Raw genomic sequence first — 24,042 nt, 5'->3', positions numbered from 1 at the left:
TTAGTGGTCCTGAAATACTCGCAGATAAATTTTGAGCTCTTAGAGGGGCTTTAGACTTCCTTGTCCTGCTAGAAAACTCTGGTAAACAATGATTCTTCTTGGCTTAAAGAATCTTCATCCCTATCCCAGAATGAATAGATCAGAGTATCACCCTACTCCCCAGATATCTGGCCTATGGATATTAAAATAAACACATATTATTATACTAGCATCTAGAAATATGACAGTTCTTTAAAACATTTACTTAAATTATCTACAATAAAAATATTATTTGTCACAGATACTGAAAATTTGAATTGAAAAATTAAAACTTTGGTTATATGATATTAAGCATGTGGATATCTTAAAAAGTCTGTTTGTCTTTGTGTTTGAGTATTTTAGGGTAGAAAAAGTATCTACATGATTAACTTTTTTGCAACTGTTTCAGCATTATGTGGATATATATTGAGTATTTTATTGCTTTGATATGCTATAGTTGCTTTATTTTATTGATCATGGATTTTGAGTTATCAAACACATTGTTTTTCGGTCCATGTGTGAATATTTCAAATACACTGAATTAATGTAGACAGAAAAAAGGAGTGTTAAGGGGAAACTGCAACTAAGTTATGTTCAATTCTTTATTCAATTAAATCAGAAATATGTGTATAAGCTTATATCTTAAATATGGGATATTAAAAGTATTTTAAATAACAAAAATATTACAAAAAGGCCTCAACTCCACTCCTTACTTCAAATATTTCAACTCAGGTCAACACCCTACTTCAAATATTTCAATCCCCAAACTGCAACAAAGTAATACTCAAAAATATTCAGAAGAGCATAAGGACAGAGTGAGATGCTTATTTGTGTAAGCATAGCAACTCTTTCCTCTATTTCCTGGGTTCAGAACACACTTTTTCATTTGGAATTCACTGCAAAGAGGTTGTGCTATTTCTTTTCTTGGTTTGTTAGTCCATAAATTTAACCTCCAACTGCATTCAGTTTAACAATATGCTGTGCCAAACAAACAGAATGAATGTCTTTATGAGTATCATAAAAAATTCACTGGCAAGCACAAGAGGGGGAAATGACTGAAAAGAAAGTAAGAAATAAAGACTAAAGGTATTTGGAAGTCTCTGTCTCTCACCTCTCCTCCCTGACCTAGTATTCAGAAGGCAGTTATTGAGAAAACAACTGGTGTTTCATTTGAAAAACTGACTAATATTCTGAATATTTATTTAATATATACTATTTGGAAGTTATCCAAATAATTAATGAAAGCTTTTAAACACTTTTTATTCTAGATGTTTATCTTTATATGAAAAACTAAAAATCAATTGATTATTGCTAAATTATATAGCAGTGTTGCAAAACAATTATCACAATCTATGCCAAAACCAATACAGAATTGTAAAGTAAAAATTAAAAATAAATAAATAAATTAAAAAAAATAAATAAATAAAAATAAAAATAAAAAATGACCGTAAAAGGCTTTATTTGATAATTGTGAGCTTGTAGCACTTTTGTATAATTGATGCATATCATTTTATGGTCTGTGTTGCATTTATTATATCCTCCATTTAAAACATTGATTACTTTTCAGAAAAAAATTGTGATAGCCTTAAATTAAAACTAATAGACAATAGAAATTAATATACAGAAAAATAAGTATGTATAGTAACCACCTTGCATGAAATTCCATTATTAATTAGATACTAATTTAGCTCTAAGTTTATTAGGAGCTAAAGCAAAAATGGATATATGAGGGTTTATAAAGTTTTTCTTGTTAAAAAAAAGAACACAAAAACAAGCATGAATTAATCTCAGAAATAACTCTCTTGACACTAAATTCTAAGATTAATTTATTACATCAATCCGTGTATCTAAGACATGCAACATAACAGACAGTCTATGTTTTATAAAGATGAAATTCAATGTATGAGTTTTATACTTGATGCTAAATAAAAAACAAAATATTACAACATAACAAAGTAATTTCTGTAAGTAGTTATACTAATTGAGGATGTCAGTTGTGTTTTTAATCTTATTGACTGGCCAGGGTCTGACACCTCAAAGGTTGTGGCCTTTGTTAATTTAGTCTTTTTTGGATAAAATGTCAGCTGGGAATAGTAACTTTGACTAACCTGAAAGAGTGGGAGAATACGGGAGGAGTAGAGCTCAAGGTTAACATAAGTTCCAATGTATAATTCATCTACGTTTTCTTGTTCTAGTACTTTGGAAGTGTTGCTGAAATCATCAAGAATCATCAACACAACCCCCTGGTCCTTATTGACAGTCAGAATAACACAAAAGATTCCACAAGACTGAAATATGCAGTTAAAGTTCCGTAAATTAAAAAACATTTTTAAAAGGAAGTCAACATCATTGCTTCAGATATTTTCCCTACTTCCACTTTTAAGGAAAAAGCCCTCAAAGTTCATATTTTGGGTTATAAATCATCCAGTAATAAAACAGATGAGGAAGCTGTGGATTTCCTTATTAGAAGCTCACAAGGACTTGTTCTATTGCCTGAACTGAAAAACTGTTAATATCTGGTGAGGCTGAGAATATGCTACCAATATTCTCCAAATAAATGTCTCTATTTAAAAAAAAAAAAGGCGTAAAGTATTTTCAGTCATGTAAGAAAATAACACTTTACTTCCAAAATAAGAAAATGATATTCTTGGATAAAACAAAGCTGCTAAAAATTTAGGCCACCACAATAGTCCTGGTGCACTAATGTAACTAGGGTGTCTACTGGCAGTGCTTGACAATTATGTCCTGTTTAAAATAAAATAATAATGTATGATATTCATTAGTACAGATAAGAGGGATGTAATGGTTCTTTTGTGTGTGTGTGTGTGTGTGTGTGTGTGTGTGCATTAGTTGCTCAGCTGTGTCTGACTCTCTACGACCTCATGGTCTATCCATGGAATTCTCCAGGCAAGAAAACTGGAGTTGGTTGCCATTCCCTCCCCATTTTGTGAGCTCAAGATTAATATAAATTCCAACAAGAGATGTATACAGATACAGACTTTCTGCAAGTTAATTCTATAACTTTATATAGAGCTGAAAAGTAAAATAACTGACATGAAAAATTCACTAGAGGGGCTCAGCAACAGATCTGAGCAGGCAGAAGAAAGAACCCATGAGCTTAAAGATAAATCAATTAACATTGTCTATACTGAGGAAGAGAAAGATAAAAAGACAGAGAAATGAACAGAGCCTTAGAGACCTCTGGAACACTATCAAGCATAGTAGTATATTCAAAATGTGAATCTCTGAAGCAGAGAAGAAAAAACATCAGAAAGAATATTTGAATAATAAAAACTCCCCAAATTTGATTTAAAAAAAAATTAGTCTACCAACCCAAAAAGCTTCATGAACTTCAAGTAGGATAAACTGTTAAAAAAAAAAAAAAGGAAAAAACTGGGAATATCATAATTAAACTATTGGAAGACAGAGAATCCTAAAAGTAGCAAGAGCAAAGTGACTCTTCACATAAGAAGGGCTCTTAATAAGATTAACAGATGATTTCTTGTCAGAAACCATGGAAGCCAAATGGCAGTGAAATGACATAGTCAAAGTTCTGCATAGAAAAAATTGCCACTCAAGGATTCTGTATTCAGCAAAACTAGTTTTCAAAAAGGAAAAGTTAGCACATTTTCAGGTAAACATTGCTAGCAGATCTGCTGTCCAAAAAGAAGTCCTTCAGGTTTAAAGGATACTACTTAGTAATGCAATTCTACACAAAGAAAACACAGAACTGATAAATGTAAATACAAACACCAGCACAGGTAAATATAAAAGACAAAAAAAAAAACTATGTAATTTTTATTTGTAACTTTTTCCCCTTCTAATTTAAAAAAAATGCAGAAAGTAATAATTATAAATCTGACTTGATGGGCACACAATTTATAAAGCTATAATCTATGACAATAATAGCATTGGGGTGGAGAGATAAAGCTATGTAGAGCAAAGTTTTTAAAAAATGAAAATTGAAATCAAATCTGTATTAATCCAAACTAGGTGAAACAGATCAACTTTACAATGTCTTCCAATAAAATTGAGGTATCTTTTTTCTCTCATTTTTTCACTTGTGATTTTGGTGTCATATCTAAGAAGGCTCTGACAAAACAATGGTCATAAATCTTACTTCTACAAGATTTATAGTTTTTGCTTATATTTAGGTTTATAATCCATTTTAATTTTTGTGTATGTGGTGTGACTGCTTTTCTTCATTCTTTTTTCTGTCTGTGCTTCGTATTTCAAATCTCTTATTGATCTTCAGATTTGCTGATTCTTCTGCCAGTTCAAATCAACAGTTGAGCCTCTCTATTAAATTTTTCACTTTGGTCATTGTACTTTTCAACTAAAAATTTTTCATTTTGTTCTTTTTTTGTAATTTCTATCTTACTGATATTTTCCATTTGATATGACACTGTCAGAAATACTTAAATACTTTAAATCTGGTTTCCTTTAGGTCTTTGAACATATTTGTAATAGCTGCTTAACATTCACCCTACATCTGGAACCCCTCAAATGAAGTTTCTAGTGCCCTTTTCCCTGGTATGTCACACTTTCTTTGAAGGTCTAATTTTATGTTGAAAACTAGACAGTTTAATTTTTATAATTTTAGTTATTATAATAATATTGCAGGATCTCTGGATACTCGTCCCCTACTCTGGACGTTTTAGTAACTTGGCTGTACTAATTCACCAAGTCTGTCCCCACAGTATGCAGCCTCTGATGTCAGTGGTCAACTTATTTCCCCCTCAGTTTTATCCTTAAGTCTGACTGCCTAGGGGTTGCTTCTGAGTCGACACTATTTAGTCATTAGCCACTGATTGATCAGGCTTCCCTGGTAGCTCAGACAGTAAAGAATCCACCTACAATGCAAAAGACCTGGGTTCGATCCCTGGGTTGGGAAGATCCCCTGGATAAAAAAATGGCTATCCACTTTGGTATTCTTGTCTGGAGAATTTCATGGACAGAAAAGCCTGGTGGGCTTTAGTTCATGGAATCACAAACAGTAGAACACGACTGAGCGACTAACACGCATACACTCTGATTGATCAGAGGTTGTGCTTAAGACTCCTGAATCAGTGAGATTTACACCCTTTACATTGGATTTGTGTATGGCTTGAAATTTCTTTCACTGTTCAGGGAGTTTACAAGTTTTGCCCTACATTCAGCCAGAGTTGTTCTTACGTGGTTGCAGACTTGAGCACACACACATCCTTTCTGATTACAAGGGATGTCTGTAGTTTTATTCAGATTTTCTCTCTTGAGAGAGAGAAGCTTTAAGCTTCTCACTGATAGCTACTGACATCACCAGCAATTGTTGGCCTTCAGTAATTGCTAGATGATTGCTCTACTGTTTTCAACAATACTATAGGGTATAAACGACTCCAATCTGATCCAGATAAAGTCAGGCCCCTTGCAACAGACAGTGTGTTACCAAGTATTTGATGCTCACTCCAACCTTCCCTTGAACAGAAACTCTGTGCCTCTGTGCAATAGCGCAGGTTGTGGGGTGAAGGAGTGCTGGGAATTTGGCTCTTCGTTGAATGCTCCCTGTCAAACAGCTGTGTTGGTGGTTGGGAAGGGCATGGAAGGAGAGTAGAATGTGCCAAGGTTCACTAGCTGTTAACGTATATACAATAGCTCTTCTGCCCCAGAAAACTGGGAGATGTAAACTGTCACATGACTGCCAATCTAACCAGAGCAGGTAGGTCTGTTGCAAGCTGTGGGGTAAAATGGGGCTACACACTTCTGTAGTTGTCCTGTCCTGTCCCTTATATTGCAGGAATTGCGAGTGGCACAATGAGCACCACTACCCAGCTGCCACCGCCTATTTGATATAAGCCATCTGCGGATCACAGGCATGGAAAATGAGACCAACCAAAGAGTGCTACATTTAATCTTACACCCAGAAACATTTCTCCCAGCTTGGTTTTCCTTTTGGCAGATTCACATGATTTTTATTTTGTGGCTATTATAAATGGGTCTTCCTTTATTGCCTTCTAAATGACTACTGTTAAGTGTTCACAAAGCTAACTATTTCTCAATGTACTCTTTTGGATTTTCAAAATATTGAAATAGTCATGCAAAACTCTCTCCAAGTTTTCATTTTGTTTTCCTACAGTAACAATATTAGTAATGTGAAATAATTGAAGACAGCAGGCACCTACATTTCTTAATTGAAAGAGGCAATTTGAGTTGCAACCTGAATATAACCTTCATTTTAGGTTGAAGGACTCTAAAGTATCAGGGGAGAAATCTTCTTTTAACATATTAAAAATGTCTCTACTAGAAATTAACATTTTTAAATAAGTACATTCTTGGCATTGACTAAAATTATGATTTTCAGAACTGAAGTACATTAACATTCTTCCTACATTATTCAGATTTGTTGTTTAGTTGCTAACTCATGTCCAATTCTTATGTGATCCCATGGGCTGTAGTCCCCCAAGCTCATTTGACCATGATTTCCCAGGTAGGAATACTGGAGTGGGTTGCCATCTCCTCCAGGGAAGCTTCCTGACCCAGAGATATAACCCATGTTTCCTACACTGCAGGCAAATTCTTTATCACTGAGCCACCTGGGAAGTCCTATTCAAATTTACAGTATCATAATTTATGATATTCACTTTTTAAAGAAAAAAGATTTTTAAACTAGAGGCATTTATTAACAGAAACCATTTTAGAGAAATAATCAAAAAATAATTCAAAGACTTTATCAAACACCTCTTCTAAGATACTGACTACTTCTTAATTTTCCAGTTATTAAAGGGAGCATACTTAAAGCAATGAACACCAAAATCAACGAAGTTGATCCTATATTTCAATTCTCCACTATAGGGAAATTCTTCTGCAAATACCACACTCTTAACTAACATCCATCAGTAAGCTTCACCAGATGAGATTCCCCAAGGCACTTTGCTCAAAACAAGGTTTGTAACAAAGGCTGTGGCAAGGAACAGAGCCAATACCTCAACACAAATGGGACAAATCCTCGGTAAGCAGATGTCAATGGTGAAAAGGAATCACTTATCAAGAAAAAATCTTAAGTGAGCTGCACAGAATTTATACTATATTGTTTTCAGCTCACTTCCATTTCCCCCCATCTTAAACAATTTCTATTACTTTTTCTCACTACAGATTTCAAACCACTAAAAGAACTAATATCTACTTCCCATCTAATCTGAACATAAATTCTCATAGCAATTGTTTGATTTTTGATCCCTCCATAAACTGCATTACTCTTAGCACACAAAAGACCTATCTACTAATTATTTTCATCAACTTCACTACATTTTTGAACAAATACATCTATGGTGGTAACCATATCTACACACATTTTAGTTTCAATACTTTGAACCTTTTGTATAGTTGGTGTGAATCACAAAAAACTCTCTTAAACTTCTATTTTGAATAAAAATCTCAATCTAAGAACACATCTATGAGAGAAAGCAAGGGCTGGAAAAACCATCTGATGGGCCAGATTAAGCCCACTGACAATTTTTTAAAACAAAGTTTTAATAAAATGAAGAAACACATGCAATTATAATTAAAAAAAATAGGCACACTCATTCACATGTTTATTGCTGTTTCAGCATGACAACAGTTAAGTAGTTATAACAGAAACTAATGGCCTACAAAGCCTAAGTTATTTGTTAAGACCCTTTACTGAAGTTATCTTGTTGACTCCTTAATAAAAATGAAATTCTTAAAAATAATTACATTTCAATCTGTGCTGAATACTTAGTAAGACTCTGAACTCTGAAGAGTTAAACTATTAGTTTAAGTAAATGACAAATAGGCCCTTTTCAATGGAGAAGGACAAGTAGGGAAAAAATGAAAAACTCTTTACCCAGGAGCTGGATTGAAAAACTAACACCAACTCTTCCAGTTGTACTAAGAACTTTGAATTAATGAATACTGTTGTAAAAAACCTTCTTTAGCTAACTTTCAGCTAGGAGGAAAGAAGGATAGAGGTTTCTATTTTCAGATTTCCTGCTATGGCAGTAAGAGGCTCCAAGTAGGTTTTCCTTCAGAATAACCTAAGTTAAAAAAAAAAAAAAAACCTCAAAAAAGTTACCAACTAGAGGAACTGGCAATGGCAACTCACTCCAGTACTCTTGCCTGTAAACTCCCACGGACAGAGGAGCCTGGTGGGCTGCAGTCCATGGGGTCGCTGGGAGTTGGACACGACTGAGCTACTTCACTTTCACTTTTCACTTTCATGCACTGGAGAAGGCAATGGCACCCCACTCCAGTACTCTTGCCTGGAAAATCCCATGGACGGAGGAGCCTGGTGGGCTGCAGTCCATGGGGTCACTGGGAGTCGGACACGACTGAGCAACTTCACTTTCACTTTTCACTTTCATGCATTGGAGAAGGAAATGGTAACCCACTCCAATGTTCTTGCCTAGAGAATCCCGGGTACAGGGGAACCTGGTGGGCTGCCCTCTATGGGGTCGCACAGAGTCAGACATGACCGAAGCGACTTAGCAGCAGTAGAGGAACTGGTGCATAAAGTTTTTTAAAATAGCTTTCAAAACCTTAAGGCAAAAAATATGTACTTCAACATTAGCATTATTTTAAGTATATTTTTATAGTGCTGCAAACAGTGGCAAGATAGTTCCTCCTCTCCCTTCTGTATACACAGGTGAATCTAACCATAACACAGCCACATTTCAGTTTTATTGTCATTAGGGTCCTGAAGAACATAACCCTCTCTGTGTCTTTTCAAGATTTTTTGATGTGGACCATTTTTAAAGTCTTTATTAAATTTGTTACAATATATGCTTCTGTTTTGGTCTTTTGGCCCTGAGGCATGTAGGATTTTAGCTTCCCTACCAGGGATCAAGCCCATACCCCCTGCATTGGAAGGCGAAGTCTTAATCACTGGACAGCCAGAGATGCCTCTCTGTGGCTTTTTTTTTTAACCAGCATAGTTAAATTGTAATACGTACTACCCTTCTCAAACAAAATTTCACCTATAACTTTGGGGGTGGGGGAAGTCCACATTTTATTTTGCATTCACTAGCATTGAAAAAAAAAAGTTTTGAAAACTAAATATTTCCCACTAGAATAAAATTCCCATTTGAATTCAGCACAGTAAAAGAAAAATATGTAAACACAAACTTAAGATAAATTTAATGGAAGAAAACGTTTGTTACAGAAATTAACAATGCTTACCAGTCTTTAAACACCATACACATTATTAATATATATTGTATATTTCCAATCAACTCCATTCTTAGGCTCAATTTAAGAAACACAATTGTAACAGGTTTTATACAAAAAATACTTCACTTCTAAGAAAGTAGACAAACTGCACAAAAACAGTACATGTATAATGTGCATAGCAAGATAGCTTGAAGCGTCTATGTATGGCTTTCTTTAAAATAAAACTATTGGGGGAAAAGGCCCATTTGGGACCTAATGTTACAGTTGACGTATGTAAACTGTTTCACATCTTTTAGGCACTTGCTAACAATAGTGTTCAATCCCTGAAAACTGAATTTATATATATAAAAAAAAATTATACATCTGAAATAAAAACCCCCCAAAATAACATGGGTAAAGTCTTATATACTCCTTTTAAATTAAACAATGAGTTTTATTAGTGCATGCACAGAACTAAATTGAAAGAAAATAAACTTTTTATCTCAAAAACTTTCTGTGCAAAATTTACATAACTGAAAGGTACAAAAATATGTACAGGTTTAAATTCTTTGTTATATACAGGAGAAGCCCTGAAGTTTTCATTCAATCAATGAAAGACATCATAACACTTGTAGTAACAATGTAACAAAAATTATATAGTAATTTTTTAATACAAGAACCCCATTATCCAATGATCCAACAAAATTTGACCCAAACTTACAAAGTGAGAAGTTTAAATCAATGATTCTGTTGTCATGAAAACATTCCTTTTAAAAATTCTACCTGTTGGGCATATCCCTTGAGAATCTGTCCTGAAGTTTTATGCATTGTCACTGAGTCCACTATTAATGCTTCTTCATTTCCAACTGCAAACAACCAGTACATAATCTGCTTTGGGTTGTCAGTCATACTGAAACGTTGCTAACAAAAAATGGTTTGTCCCAATTAGACATATTCAGACACTAATAATAAACACAAAAGTATGATTTACTTTGTTAATCTTGCTTCAAAATATTGTTTCTGAGGAGTAATTTTTAATTTTCGAGAAAAGCCATTCCCTTGGAAGTGCTTCTACGTTTCACTTTTTAAAGGGATGGCAACCAAGAAAAAAATTGGCCACTTGGTTTATGATGGGACAAACAAGTTAAATAAAAGGAATGCAGGGTGAATATAATCAAATTCAGAAAAATATTCAAGTTCTTTAAATGAACTTCAAACTAGATGGAGAGGTTAATTCTTCTCTCAAGACTGCCCATCTACTGCAACACGAGAGCCATTTAGAAAATCTCCTTGGAAAGGTGTTCCACTCAATGATGTGTGAGACAGCTTACAAGGAAAAAAGACCTACTCATCAAAAACTTTAACCAAGCATCATATGAGGTGTAATTGTAGTGAGTTAAATGTACTCTCAATGGAGCCTAGTTACCTTCAAAAGAACTACATCTTGCAGGAGAGTAAGTTCTTTACCTAAGCTCTCTTAGAGTATCTTCATGAATGACGAGAAACTCCTTCAGGTGCTTAGTGAAAGAGCTCTCAACCTTCTCAGAGGAGCTATAGTTATCAAGATTCATAAGGCTAGTGGAAGAGAGGGAATGGGGCTGTCAGCTGCTACTCTCTTTACTAACAGTCACTAAACTGGGAAAACTGTTTCATCATAGGTTTCTTTAGCCTTAACTTCCCGAAAACACATATTTAAAAAAATTAAATCAAAGTAAATCTGTGATTAGTTTCTTTCAAAACTAATGTGCACTGATGCAACTAATGTGTATTTTCAAATGCAACACTGAAACTTTTGCTCATCCATGAAATACAGCTAACTTTTAAATGTTTAATTTTGGTGCTATATTGAAGTAAAAAATGTCTGCATGGAGTAACCCAACTCACTATTTTCTTCTAAGGTAATTTTACTTTTCCTTGGTAATTATTCTAACATGTTCCAATCACGAGTAGCTTCCATTAAATGCCTCTGTCCATGACCAGCCCAAGCATCCTGATTGTCAAATACTCGACCGCAAAACCAACAGTTAAATTTAGCTTTCAGAATATTTTCAGAGGTAGTTTTCACAATCTGATAATTGTTTTTGCTTGTCTTTTTGAGAGTTAACTTTAGCACGAATCTTTCCTTCACAGAACTAACAGGTTTAAATGTTTTGTGCCTCTTAGGAAAACCATCGTAAGTTGTTTCAGAAGGGTTACAACAAACTGGATTCAGTAAAGCATCGATAGTTCTTTTCGACAATGAAACCTTAAGAACACGTCCATTAAATTTAGCAACAGTTTTCATTACATTTACTACTTCTGGGGAATCTGCATCAGGATGATTCAAAACTACAACCGGTTGGTTTCTCCTAGGACATTTCACAAGCTGTTTGGAACTAAAGGGGAAAAGCCGCAGAGTTCTGACTGTATCTTTTGAAAGCCTAGGTCTGTTGAATTCAAATGATTCAGGGATACTTTCAGGCTTTGCTTTTTCTTTACACTTTCTGTGTAAGGCTTTTTTTCTTGGAGGTTCTTGGTAACTATCTCTACACTTGCGTTTACAGTTTCTGTTTCTAGATACAAAGGCAGTTTCAGAATCCTGACTTCTTACATGACTTTTTATTCTTGAAACTTTTCTTTTCGAAGTCTTTTTCTTATTGAAGTTTCTCTCAATTGTACAATTTGTTTTACACCTTAATACCCTGGCCTCTGAATGGTTGGTGATACATATTGGCTCCTCAGAAGATTCTGGGCATGTTGCAGTAGAAGTTATCACAATTTCGTTTGCTGGCATCATATCATCTAGTAAGAAGGGTAAGGCATCTCTAGAAGATTCTGGCTCTTTCTGCTGTCCTGTAGTCTGGTTAGATGGTACACTGTCTTTCTGCAATGAGGATCCAGTGTTGCTTACTGACAGATTACTAGCAGCAGTCACATTTAAAACAGGGTTAAAAATTTTCAGCAATATTTTTTGTGGTGTTCCTTCAGGTTTCTTTGGCTGTATATTTTTCAAGCAAGTACTATTTTGGACTAATTTAGGTTTAAGCAGCTCAGTCTTATTTGGCATCACACACTTTAAAAAAACAGCTTGTTTGCCATCAGGCAAAAAGGTATAAAGAGGTGGTTTTGGAAAAATCTTGTTCTGTGGTTTTACTGAAGTGGAGATATTCAACTTAGTGCCCTGATGCTCAGGAATTATATGAGTAGGAACAGCTTTCACTGAAGAATTTGCTGGCGTTTTAATAATATAAGGGCCTTTTAATGACAAAGTATTTTCTGGGCTACTTTTCATGCTCACACAGCTGCCAATGCTGGAACAAAGTGCAGGGGTCAGACAATTACTGTTTGGTTCTACTTTTAAGAAAGGTGCTCTGCAAGCTTCCTTAGCTGTAGTTCCACAAGCTTGAGCACTCTCAGTTTTGACAGCAGAAACACCTTCAAGTTTCCCATTATTAAATGTTAAAATCATTCCCGGTTTCTTGTTTAAAAGGAGAGGGGCAGGGATACCTTGTGTATTAACCGATGGTCTTCTTGAAACATGTAATCCAGGCTTAGTAAAGTGCAAGGGTACAAAAAAGCCTTTTGGAGTCTGAACAAATATAGCCTTTTTTGGTTCTGAATTTAGTGGATTATGCACATATAAAGAATGTGTTGTGGCTCGTAGTTTGTCTTTTACGAGCTGCTGTGTAATTATTGCATCTGACTGAGTCTTAGGCAATGTGCCAAAACCATAACTTTTAGGGGTCTTCTCTGAATCTCTCACCTCCTGTGACAGCATTTGCTTTTCTTTTCCACTACAGTTTAAATTCAGATCATTTGTAGGCATATTAGTCCCCATACTACCAGACGGAATCGGGAAAAGGCGTTGTACTTTCAAGTCTTTTGAAGATTCAACTATTTTGTTTTCTCCCCCATGTTCCTGAAAAGACTGGGCACATTGAAGTGGAACATCTTTATCTGGACTGTTACTAGAGTCTTGTTTTACATCAGGTTTTGCTTTTAATACATCTAGTAGTAACTGGTTTAGTTCAGGTGGCAAAAGTTCTGATGCCTGCTGGCTCTGGAGTGAGAAAACAGAAGTGATCCTAGGCATCATAGGTGACTCAACATTAGAAATGCCATCCCATTTAGGCTTTTCAGTCATGCTCTCTAAACTTTTATTTTCATTAGTGTATAGGTTTTGTCCATCAATGTTCTGTCCTTTTTCTAAAACATACTGTTCTCCGACTTCACCTTGTGTTTTTAAAGTTCCATCTTTACTATTTAAAAGACTAATAGATGCTAACAGGCTATCTGGGTTTGAGCTCTCCTTCCTCACTAGTGATAAAACTGACTCAGTTAAAACTGTCTTGCTGGATGAAGATTCTCTTTGAGGGTTTTCACACATTGCTGTTCCTGAAAACCTACGACGTTTATTAGAATTATTCACTTTTGAGTAATTATGAAAAGGTAATGATCCTTGACTGGAAGATTCAACAGGTAACTCAGAGTTGATATAATTAATGCAATAATTATGCATATCTCCACTGTTGTATGAATTTGGTTTGGCAGTACATCTGACTTTATCTGGACTTTTAACTGTAGTACCTAACACCTCAGGGTGACATTGAGTAATATGACTGCCCCATAAGTCAACATTATCTCTTGTTTCTACTTTTGTGGTCAAATTCACTGATGCTGTAATCAAGTCTGACTCTACTGGTGAAGGAGATACACCTTTTTCATCATCCACTGCTGGAATATTATTACTTGTCTGAGATAGCAAAGCCATTTCTTTTTCTGAAATTACTTTCCCTGAAAGTACAGGAGATGAAGATGAAAATGAAGGAGCTGCTTTCATGCAAACTGTGTCATTTAACTCAGCTGGTACTCCTGTTAAAAATGTAGCGGTATCCAAAGTCTGGGGCTGCATAACTGCAGTACTGTCCCTTGCAGCACCTGACTGTGAGCCTGGTAAATGTAAATTCTGTTTACTGGTAGGCAACAGTTTTATTACAATATGCTGTTTTCCATCCACCATCTTGAAGCCCATAAACTTAGCACTGTAGTTAGCAGGAATTGTTATTCTGTTGTTTTTTACCATTAACACTGTAGGTCCTTGTACAGCAGTCTTCAAGAAACTTGAAGTAGAATTTGATCCCTCTTGAGCTCCATTACATTGTCCAGTGGACAGAAGAGTTGGTTTTTCCGACTCTGACTCAGCAGGTTTATCATTATTCTCACAGTGTAGTCTTTCATGCTTTTCTTCATTTAAATGTTCCTGAACAAGATGGCTTGGGTCTTCAGATGTAGCCTGTGTTCTGTTCACTTTTTTAAGCACTTGAGTATTTTTTTCTACACTTCTGTCACTTGCATTGTTAACTTTCTTGCGTTTCCAGAATGTCTTCCTTGATGCACCTATTTTGTATCTTTTCAGTATTAGTTTAAGTCCTGCGGAAGACTTTGCCATCCTTTTTTCATATTTATCCTTTTCCAGTTTTTCTTTCGCATATAAATGTTCTTTGTGCAAAGTTATAACATGTCTTACAAGGTGCTCTCTCCTGGTAGCACCATAGCTACAATATTGACAAGTGAAGGGAAATGTACCAGAATGAATATAAAGGTGCTTCTGAAGCTCTCCTTTGGTTAAACATATATAATGGCATTTACCACATTTATAAAGGATTTCGTTGTGTCTATGGATATGCTGAACAAATGTGCCAACATCCTGGGTGGAGAACTCACACTTTTCACACTGAAAAGTACCATTTACACAATGTGTGGATGAAAAATGCTTTGTTAAGTCTAATAAAGTATATAAATTCTCATTGTTACAAATGTCACATTTTACTAATGTGATTCTATGAGTCCGTCTGTGTTGTTTAAATACCTGGAAGTCATTTGCTGAAAAACTGCACATCTCACAAGGATAGGAAGGTAACTCACCATGGTGCCACATTTGAAAGTGTTTCTGCAAATCATTTGGGCTATACCGAGTGCTATCTCGGCACTTTAAACAATTGAAATTCAGTATTTTTGCAGACATTTTTATACCTTCGTCAACTCTCTCAGACTGATGAAGCAACATACACTCTTCCACAGAGCTTACAGTCTTTACATTGACAGATTTTCTTGCAGTCTGTGGCTTATGCTGAAATAATTTTCTGTATTTGTCAACTTCATGTTTCAATAGGACTTCATTTGGAATATTTATCTTCGGCAAAACAATTTTCACATTTTTTAGTCCATAATGAAAACTACTTTCTGAAATGTTTGGTTTAAGTTGGTTCTGAAATTTTGGTTCTGAAGTTTTTGATCTGAGACTATCAACTACCTCATTTTTCACATCATAATCTTTTTTTAAAGTATTTTGTTTTTCATCAAAAAATAAACGTTTCTGTTCAGATGGCATGATTTAAAAATAAAACAAAACAATCCCAATTCTTTTTTTCCTGAAAATTCTTGAAGTTACTTGTAATTTGAACAGGAAACAATACTGTGCCGCAACATCTTCAGAATACCAGGATTTTCCCCACATTAACTCACCTAAAATTAAACAAAGAACTGAAATTTTCATCACAGAAGTATCAGTAAAATTCATTTTAAAGTTCATTTTGACACAAAGCAAGAATGCTGATCAAACAAATAAAAGATATAAAAGACCCGTTAAGTAATTTAAGAGTAGCTTACCAAAAAGTAATAGTCTGAAGTAGAAATACTACTAATCTGGACCTCAGGAAATACAAGCTTTACTTTCAGCTCTGCTCTGTGACACTGGGTAAGGTTTGACTTCTCTGCACCTCAGTTTTCTCATCTAAAGAAAACCACAATTGGATAAACACCTTTAAGCTCTAAGATTTTATATTAACTTGACACTATAGTTTTTAAACAATTTTTTAAAAATCTCAATAAGAGAGCCCTATAAGCTCAAGTTCCACTTACACACATGGTTCCAATTACACACATATACCATTAACTTTCTCAATTACTTAGTTGACCCTATAGCTATTACATTGTGAGAATTTCAAGACTTCTCTGTGGATTTTCAACTTCCCTAGTGCCTCAGGGATAATTTATGTTTAAAATAAAAGTTTCCCTCATCTAACAACAACAATAACAAAAAGATATTATCTACCCTCTCAAGTTATCATGACTAACTGGTTAAAAAAAGAAGACATTAAAAGGAGTACATTTCCCTGCTGCTGCTACTGCTAAGTCGCTTCAGTCGTGTCCGACTCTGTGCGACCCTATAGACGGCAGCCCACCAGGCTCCTCCGTCCCTGGGATTCTCCAGGCAAGAACACTGGAGTGGGTTGCCATCTCCTTCTCCAATGCATGAAAGTGAAAAGTGAAAGTAAAGTTGCTCAGTCCTGTCCGACTCTCAGCGACCCCATAGACCATAGCCTACCAGGCTCCTCCGTCCATGGGATTTTCCAGGCAAGAGTACTGGTGTGGGTTGCCACTGCCTTCTAAATCTACTTACTACCTTTCTGGTTCCCTACCATTTTGGCTTTTTCTTTTTTTATCCCTAGAACTAAGGCAGATGGCAGCAAGGAAAGTCCTTGGCATTTTGGAATGTACTCATTACCATCTGCCTCCATTAATTTAAACAATTACTGGTTTGCATTACTCTAAGCAAATCTCAATCTCTTATGTTTTAGTTTCTTCACCTATAAAATGAAAAAAAAAAAAAAGAAGAAGAAAGAAAATTACCCCTAACTATGTAACAGCATCCTGTAAGGTACCATATAAACTGTAGCTACCACCATTACTGTATGTACTTACCATGTATGAGACATTATGACAAGGTGCAGAGGACAAAAAAACTGTAGAATTAAAAAGATGTTCAGTGGTTCAGTGGTTAAAACTCCAAGTTTTTGATGTAGAGGGTGTGGGTTCAATCCCTTGTCAGGGAACTAGGATCCCATATGTTCCATGACACAGCCAAAAAATAAACAAATAGATACGACAATATATTGCTGAAATGGAATCTGAGCACCAAAGGTTCAGTAGCAAAAATATCAAATGGTGTATTACAAGAAATATCTTCTTACTTTCATGTTCTTAAATATGTATGTAACTAATAATTAGATAAACTAAAAAACTAAAGTATAAATCACAATAAGCTTCATCCATAATGTCTATCCAAAGGTCTCACCTCTGAATTCCAATTAATCTAAGTAACTAGGTAACTAGTAACTAAGTAACTTTTCACTGTTTTAAAAATCCTTCACTGAGGGAATATAGTTAAAAGTTACATTACATTACTATTAAGAGGCCCTTTGAATATTTCTCAAACTTAAAAATTTGGTTGTGTCTAAAAGAACACCTTCAGTATTTTAAAAATATATATATATATATACTAACCTGAAAATGAATTTATTAGAAGTGTTTAAGTTTCCTGAAATTTTTCTTTAACATATTATTCCTAATACAGTAAAAAATGTGAAGTTTTTTACTATATTATTTAAAGCTAAACGTAAAACTTTTTCTTTAAAAGTGAGAAAAATAATAAAGGACTAGAAAAAAGTTCAGTGATAACCTTGTGGATACTTCACAACAACTAAGAAAATTCTCTACAGAGTGTCACATTCTCAACAGTGACAAGCATCATAATCAACTATGGTGTTTTTTTTTTTTTTTTTTAAACTATGGTGTTTTCACTATACCAGACTCTGAGCATGGGGCTCAAATATGTGAAACTTCTTAAGCACACTGAGTAATGAGTCTTCCACATTTGCCAGAATAGCATTTTGTGGTCATTCCAGACTATCAATACGCAGGCTTTTCTATTTCTATATATAATCAAGAGGAGTCTGCATCACAGGTTTCATTACAAAAGGCAAATTTCTTCTTATAGTATATGTTACATGTCCAAAAATTTATATGTAATGCTAAAAAATACATATTTTGATAAAATTTCTAAATATCATCAACTTCATTTCAAAATATCTATATAATTTAAAATTTTTCTCATGAAAACACATATCCCAAAGGTTGACAACAAGTATATGATTTAAATAATTCAATCAACTAATACTAAAAAAAAAATCTACTATAAATGTGATACATTTTGATGAGTGCTACTGAGAGATTCTAGAAACATGGTCACCACCCTTAACTGCAGCTTATAATCTAAAGGATGAGGTGGAGCATATACTTATGTTAATACTTGGCTTATTCAGAGCTGACCATCCAGCAATAAAATAGAAAAATCTTAAAGCAGAAAATAAATAGGATGCATGGCAGCCAAAACAGATGTCACATAGTTCACCCATTAGAGTGCAAGTCCTTTCCTCACAGAAAAAACAACACTGAAAAAAGGAACCACCTTATTAAGAAATCCATTTAGCTTTTACTTAAATATGATAACTGCTAATAATGTTGAATGCGATTATTTTTTGTATTTAATATATGACATGTATAGGCACCAATAGAGATTAGTATTTTATGTATCTTGGGGTTTATTTGCCTTCAAATTTTAAGTTTGGAGAATCTCTTTTGTCTTCAACTATATTCAACCTGTTTTCTGTGAAAGCAATCAAACACAACACCTGGTACCAAATATTTTGAGGATTGCTACCTATGGGGAAAAAATGTGTTCCATTTTTTAAAAAAGGAAAGAAATTTTATTATAAGTTTAATCTTTCAACCTACCAGCTAATACTCTTTCACTACAGACCACTCTCTATCTTACTAACAAGAATTACTGACTTTAAATCCCTTATTTAAATTACTGCCTTCTATATATGTATTATTATCTCATAAGATGACCAACATCTTCTCAAGCCTTAAAATAATACTATTTGTTTAAAGTATGACTGGCCCTTTAAAAAGTAACCCAGAGTGTTTGCTGCATCAAGATGGCAACTCAAGCCATTTGATGGTCTTCCTCTCCCAACTGCTAAATATAAACTAAAAAACATAATTTTAAAGGTTCTATAAAATGTCAAGAATCTAAAATATATTCCATACAGATGCCACAAGGTGTTTGGAAGGTTAAGGAAGGTCCAGAGAGAGAAGAATGAAAACAAATGCTGATATAGCAACCCTTTTATAGCACCACTTTCAAACAGGAAGCACACTTCCCTGGTTGAATGAAGGACATTCATTCAACCAACATGCAGTTAAGTGTCCATCATGTCCTAAGTAGAGAAGTATTGATTCCAGCCACTCCCTCTCCTATACATACCTTGGGAGAGAAGTGAGGGCTTGAGAGGAAGACTGCATGAAGCACTCTGAGGTGACAGAAGGCTCCAGCTCAGGTATGGGAAGAGAACAAATCCAGAGCTTTGAGCTGGGTCCAGAGACGAGACGGGATTGAGAGTTGCTAGCACCAGCTGTCAGGAGAGATGTAAAGAGGCATCATTTCTGAATAAAAATAATCTTCCTAAACCCATGACCATCTTGTTCTGTTTAAAAGTGCTGCTCTTTCTACTTGTAAGTCAATTAGTATCTCTAAGCTGTCAGAAAAAATTATGTTAACTTTCCCAACTCTGTCTAACCAAAACACTAAGAAAATCTTGGTTTATTCTCCAACAATACATCTCAGCTCCCGATGACATCAAAAAAGATAGCCGGTAGAAACATCACTGGATGCAGCAGCTCAAAAAAGGGAAAATGATTGAAACACTCAGAGAAACCTCATCTATTCTCTCATCCAGCATGAGAAACAAAATTACAGTTAAAGTTACTGCAGGAAAAAGGAGAAAGTTTTACCCAAAAAATAAAATAATGATTGGCAATCTCAGTAAGACCTGAGCTAGGATACTGAGGGGAAAAAAACAACAACACAACAACAAAAGTACTGTCAGGAAAAAGAACAAAGTAGATGGGGGAGAAATAATGGTTTTGAAAACAAGAGGAAAAAATCTGAGTTATTGCTTTCTTTTTTTAAAAAAAGCCTTGAATTTTTAAAATCAAAGGCTCCCCAAATGCCAGGCAAGATTTTTAGTGTATAAGAAAATAAAACTCAATATCTAAACTTATTCTAGTAAAATGTTTCAGTTTAAAGGGTAAAAATAAAATTTTACCAAAAAAAGGTGGATAGGGAGTTTTTTAAAAAGATATTCCCAACACCAACTAAAGCAGACAACAATATTAACCAGACATTTTACTCGCAATTCTAAATGCTAGAAGACAATGAAGTAACAGTTTTAGAGTTCTAGGGAAAATAATTAATTCAAGAATTAATTCTATACCCAGGAAAACTCTCACATATGGGAGAAAAACACAATTTCAGATATGGGAAGATTCAGAGAATACACTATATATGTACTTTTTCTAGAAAGAAGTTTTAAGTAAATATTAATACTTCAGCAAAAATCAAATTTAGTCAGAAAAAATAACTATAAATAAATATTGTGATACAGAAGTATCTGTCAAGTGTAACATCTACAAAAGAGAAGTATAATTTTTTTGTAAATACAGTTAAGAAAAATGACAAATATTTAAGAAGCCCTTAAAAAATAACAATGGGAAACAGAAGAAGTGACAATAACAACAAAATTCTAGATACTGGAAAGCAGGTAAGTAGATAGTAAATGACCTTACACAATCAGGCAGACAGAGGGGTAAACTAAGAGCTAACCCATTTTATACTCTGAATCTTCAAAAGACTTAGGAACTGGCAGCACCAAGTAACTCTGAGATGGGAAGGAAGAGGAAGAGGAAGCTAAAACAGAAATCTGGAGAAGCTGCTTGAGTTGTGGTTGGATACTAAGATTCTCTTCCCCACTCCATCATGCTAGGTTACTGTTATTCCCCCACCACAGAAGTCACAGGTATTCTCTGTGGAAAAGTAACAGAATTTCTGATATACAGGATACCAGCACAGCTGAGAAATGGGGCACCACACCAAAAGCTAGAGGATTAAATGACCATACACATATGAGACACAAACCCCATCCCATGCCCCAGTTAAAACAGGGTTAAAACACTGCTACTAAAAATGTGGTCTGCTGATAATACAAGAGCCATTTGTCACCAGTCCATTACAATATTTGTACAGAAACTGATAATAAGCATTTAGAAACTAAAACAGCAATTTTACAGTGTTAAGTTTGTCTGTTGAATCCAACAATAAAAATTTGAACTTGTTTGTATGCTTTCTTTTTACAATTTTATTTTCTGGTAAGAGACATACTATGATATACTAACGATAGGAATAATCTGACAGAACTTTCATAAAAACAGTTTGCAAAATATATGTATTATAAACATTATAATTTCATATAATATAAACAAAATATATCTACATCTACATATATGCCTGGGGAGAAAGTACTTTAACTTCTGATTCACCCCTAGAAATCTATCCTAAAAGTAATAATCAGATGTTCATGGGAGCACTGTTTACAAAGTCACAACATTAAAAATAATTAAAAGCCTACCAATAAATAAATAATGGTATTTCTATTCAATGGAATATTCTTCAATTTTTAAAACAACACTGTAAACCCACACTTAGTAATAGGGAAGACACATTAAGTGAAAAAAATAATCAAAACAGTAGCCATATCAGGATTTAATTTGTTCAACTGTTAATAGATGGTAGAGAAGAGATGAATAAACAGACACATGGAACCCTAAAAACTCTTAGTAGTCAAGAATATATACATAAAATACATTTATAGTGATCACTGGTTATCCCTTGGGTCAGTGTTTCTTAAAATGTTCTTGGATTACTATGGCCTCCACACTGGCATACTTCCTTATCATAGCACAAACAAACAGCCTAACATTTGCAGTAACAAGAATCACACTATTATGAAACTTAAAGAAAAAGCAGCATGAATCCATGAAATTTTTGGAATTCTCATAGCAAGTGAGTTTGAGGTAAATGAACTAAGTTTTCCTGAACAAACTCAAAATAGTAAACATGACGCCAATAAAAAAACTGAAGAATGTTGACACTAAAGGTGGACAAGAAGTTAAAACCAAACAGGTATATTCAACACACTCCTCTTATCAGCACAGAAGTGCCCGATCACATCACTTCAGAAAAGACTGTTAACAGGTACAAAACTAACGGCAAATGCAATACTCAGACAATGAAGAACTATGCTATCAGACAGTCACTGTTCTTCATAAATTCATGCTAAGAAATTTCTTTTAACAATTAATTTGAGAGCCATAAAGTTATCTAAAATACTGGCACCACCAAAATAGCAGTTATATATGCACTGTTGTTATACAAAAAAAGTTGTATGTATTTTATATAGAAAACAAGTGGTATTTAGTTAATAATATGATTCCTGATCTAGGTATACTGTTAAAAGAATAAAAATTATAACATCAATCTAAATTTGATTTTTTTCTATATACTGTACAAAGAAATAAATAAGTATAATGTTGAACTGTTTTTGCATTAGTTATTATTCTTTAATATTATTCTTTAATAAAGCACTGGTTTTGATCTGACAAAACTTTATCTATTTTTATTTTCTTTTTTAGTCCTCTCATTAAGTTTTGATTTGGTATGGAGAATTTGTAAAATCAGTGAGGATACCTTCTATCATTTCATCTGCTCTGGAATAGTTCACTAAACATGAGACATGCCCACTCTTTAAAATTACATAGACTGTGCAAATATACCATATGGGCCTGGGACATCTTTACATTTTAGACATTACAATCTTTGCAAGTTCTTCCCTGGTTTCTGGAATCTTTGAGTTTTCTACTGCTTGAATCACTTTTGGCAGTTTATGTTTTCCTTGAAAAAAATCAACTTCCTTCACATTTTAAATATATACTCCCCCAGAAATTTACTTTTAACAATCTATCCTACAGAAATAAAAGCAAAACATATAGATATGTATCTTAAATACCTATCTTAAGCACTTAAATGTCCATGAATAGGAAAATGATTAAGTAAATTATGGAATATCCACATGAAAACAACATAAAGAATGAGGTGTATGTATTGAATTGACTTGTGAAATTTTTTTAGTTTTCAAAAAAGAAAGTTGCAGATTAAGGCATTTAATATATTTTTAAATTAAAAGGGAAGATCCTCATTTTTACATCAGAAGAAAAGATCCTATGAGTACATGTTTGTAAACAAAGAAGTCTATAGTAAAGATACCCTTTAAGCTAATGATAACAGATTAAAAAAATTTTTTTAAGGAATGACAGCAGAGCAAAGCAAAACAAGATAAAACAAAACAAAAACTAAAAAACAAAACAAACCAAAACAAAAGGAAAGTAATCATCAGATCTCCTAAGAACCTTGACTAAAACCTAGAGAGTAATATCACTACAAGTTTTTACTGAGACTTGCCCATATTCCCAAGACCGGGAGCGGACTGTGGCTCAGATCATGAGCTCCTTATTGCCAAATTGAGACTTAAATTGAAGAAAGTAGGGAAAACCGCTAGACCATTCAGGTATGACCTAAGTCAAATCCCTTATGATTATACAGTGGAAGTGAGAAATAGATTTAAGGGACTAGATCTGATAGAGTGCCTGATGAACTATGGAATGAGGTTCGTGACACTGTACAGGTGACAGAGATCAAGACCATCCCCATGGAAAAGAAATGCAAAAAAGCAAAATGGCTGTCTGGGGAGGCCTTACAAATAGCTAAGAAAAGAAAAGCTATAGGCAAAGGAGAAAAGGAAAGATACACCCATTTGAATGCAGAGTTCCAAAGAATAGCAAGGAGAGATAAGAAAGCCTTCCTCAGTGATCAATGCAAAGAAATAGAGGAAAAGAACAGAATGGGAAAGACTAGAGATCTCTTCAAGAAGATACCAAGGGAACATCTCATGCAAAGACGGGCACAATAAAGGACAGACACAGAAAGACCCAACGAAGCAGAAAATGTTAAGAGGTGGCAACAATACACAGAAGAACTATACAAAAAAGATCTTAGTGACCCAGATAACTACAATGATGTGATCACTCACCTAGAGCCAGACATCC

At 34.4% G+C, this 24,042-nt stretch overlaps 2 protein-coding genes across 8 annotated transcripts in view; one reads left to right on the top strand and one right to left on the bottom strand.

Moving 5' to 3' along the window:
- BLNK (B cell linker) overlaps positions 1-2,592 on the top strand; it is a 78,176-nt gene extending 75,584 nt beyond the window's left edge. For both annotated transcript variants that reach the window (XM_040254636.1, XM_040254635.1), the window contains one exon: positions 2,214-2,592. In XM_040254636.1, the coding sequence (XP_040110570.1) occupies positions 2,214-2,333 (120 nt within the window). In that variant the 3' untranslated portion in view covers positions 2,334-2,592. The remainder of the gene's footprint in view (positions 1-2,213) is intronic.
- A 6,530-nt stretch (positions 2,593-9,122) lies between these two features.
- The window catches only part of ZNF518A (zinc finger protein 518A), a 28,307-nt gene continuing 13,387 nt past the window's right edge, over positions 9,123-24,042 (bottom strand). For 5 of the 6 annotated variants that reach the window (XM_040254631.1, XM_040254628.1, XM_040254629.1 and 2 more), the window contains 3 exons: positions 19,310-19,457; positions 15,808-15,931; positions 9,123-15,663 (listed from right to left, as the gene is read on the bottom strand). In XM_040254631.1, coding sequence (XP_040110565.1) covers positions 11,081-15,529 — 4,449 coding nt within the window. In that variant the 5' untranslated portion in view covers positions 15,530-15,663; positions 15,808-15,931; positions 19,310-19,457 and the 3' untranslated portion in view covers positions 9,123-11,080. The remainder of the gene's footprint in view (positions 15,664-15,807; positions 15,932-19,309; positions 19,458-24,042) is intronic. The other variant, XM_040254634.1, reaches the window with a different exon arrangement.

Source organism: Oryx dammah, unplaced genomic scaffold (assembly GCF_014754425.2).
Source record: "Oryx dammah isolate SB20612 unplaced genomic scaffold, SCBI_Odam_1.1 HiC_scaffold_14, whole genome shotgun sequence".
Taxonomy (NCBI): domain Eukaryota; kingdom Metazoa; phylum Chordata; class Mammalia; order Artiodactyla; family Bovidae; genus Oryx; species Oryx dammah.
The sequence above is the reverse complement of the archived record's forward strand: the minus strand, read 5'-3'. Positions and strand labels throughout refer to the sequence as shown.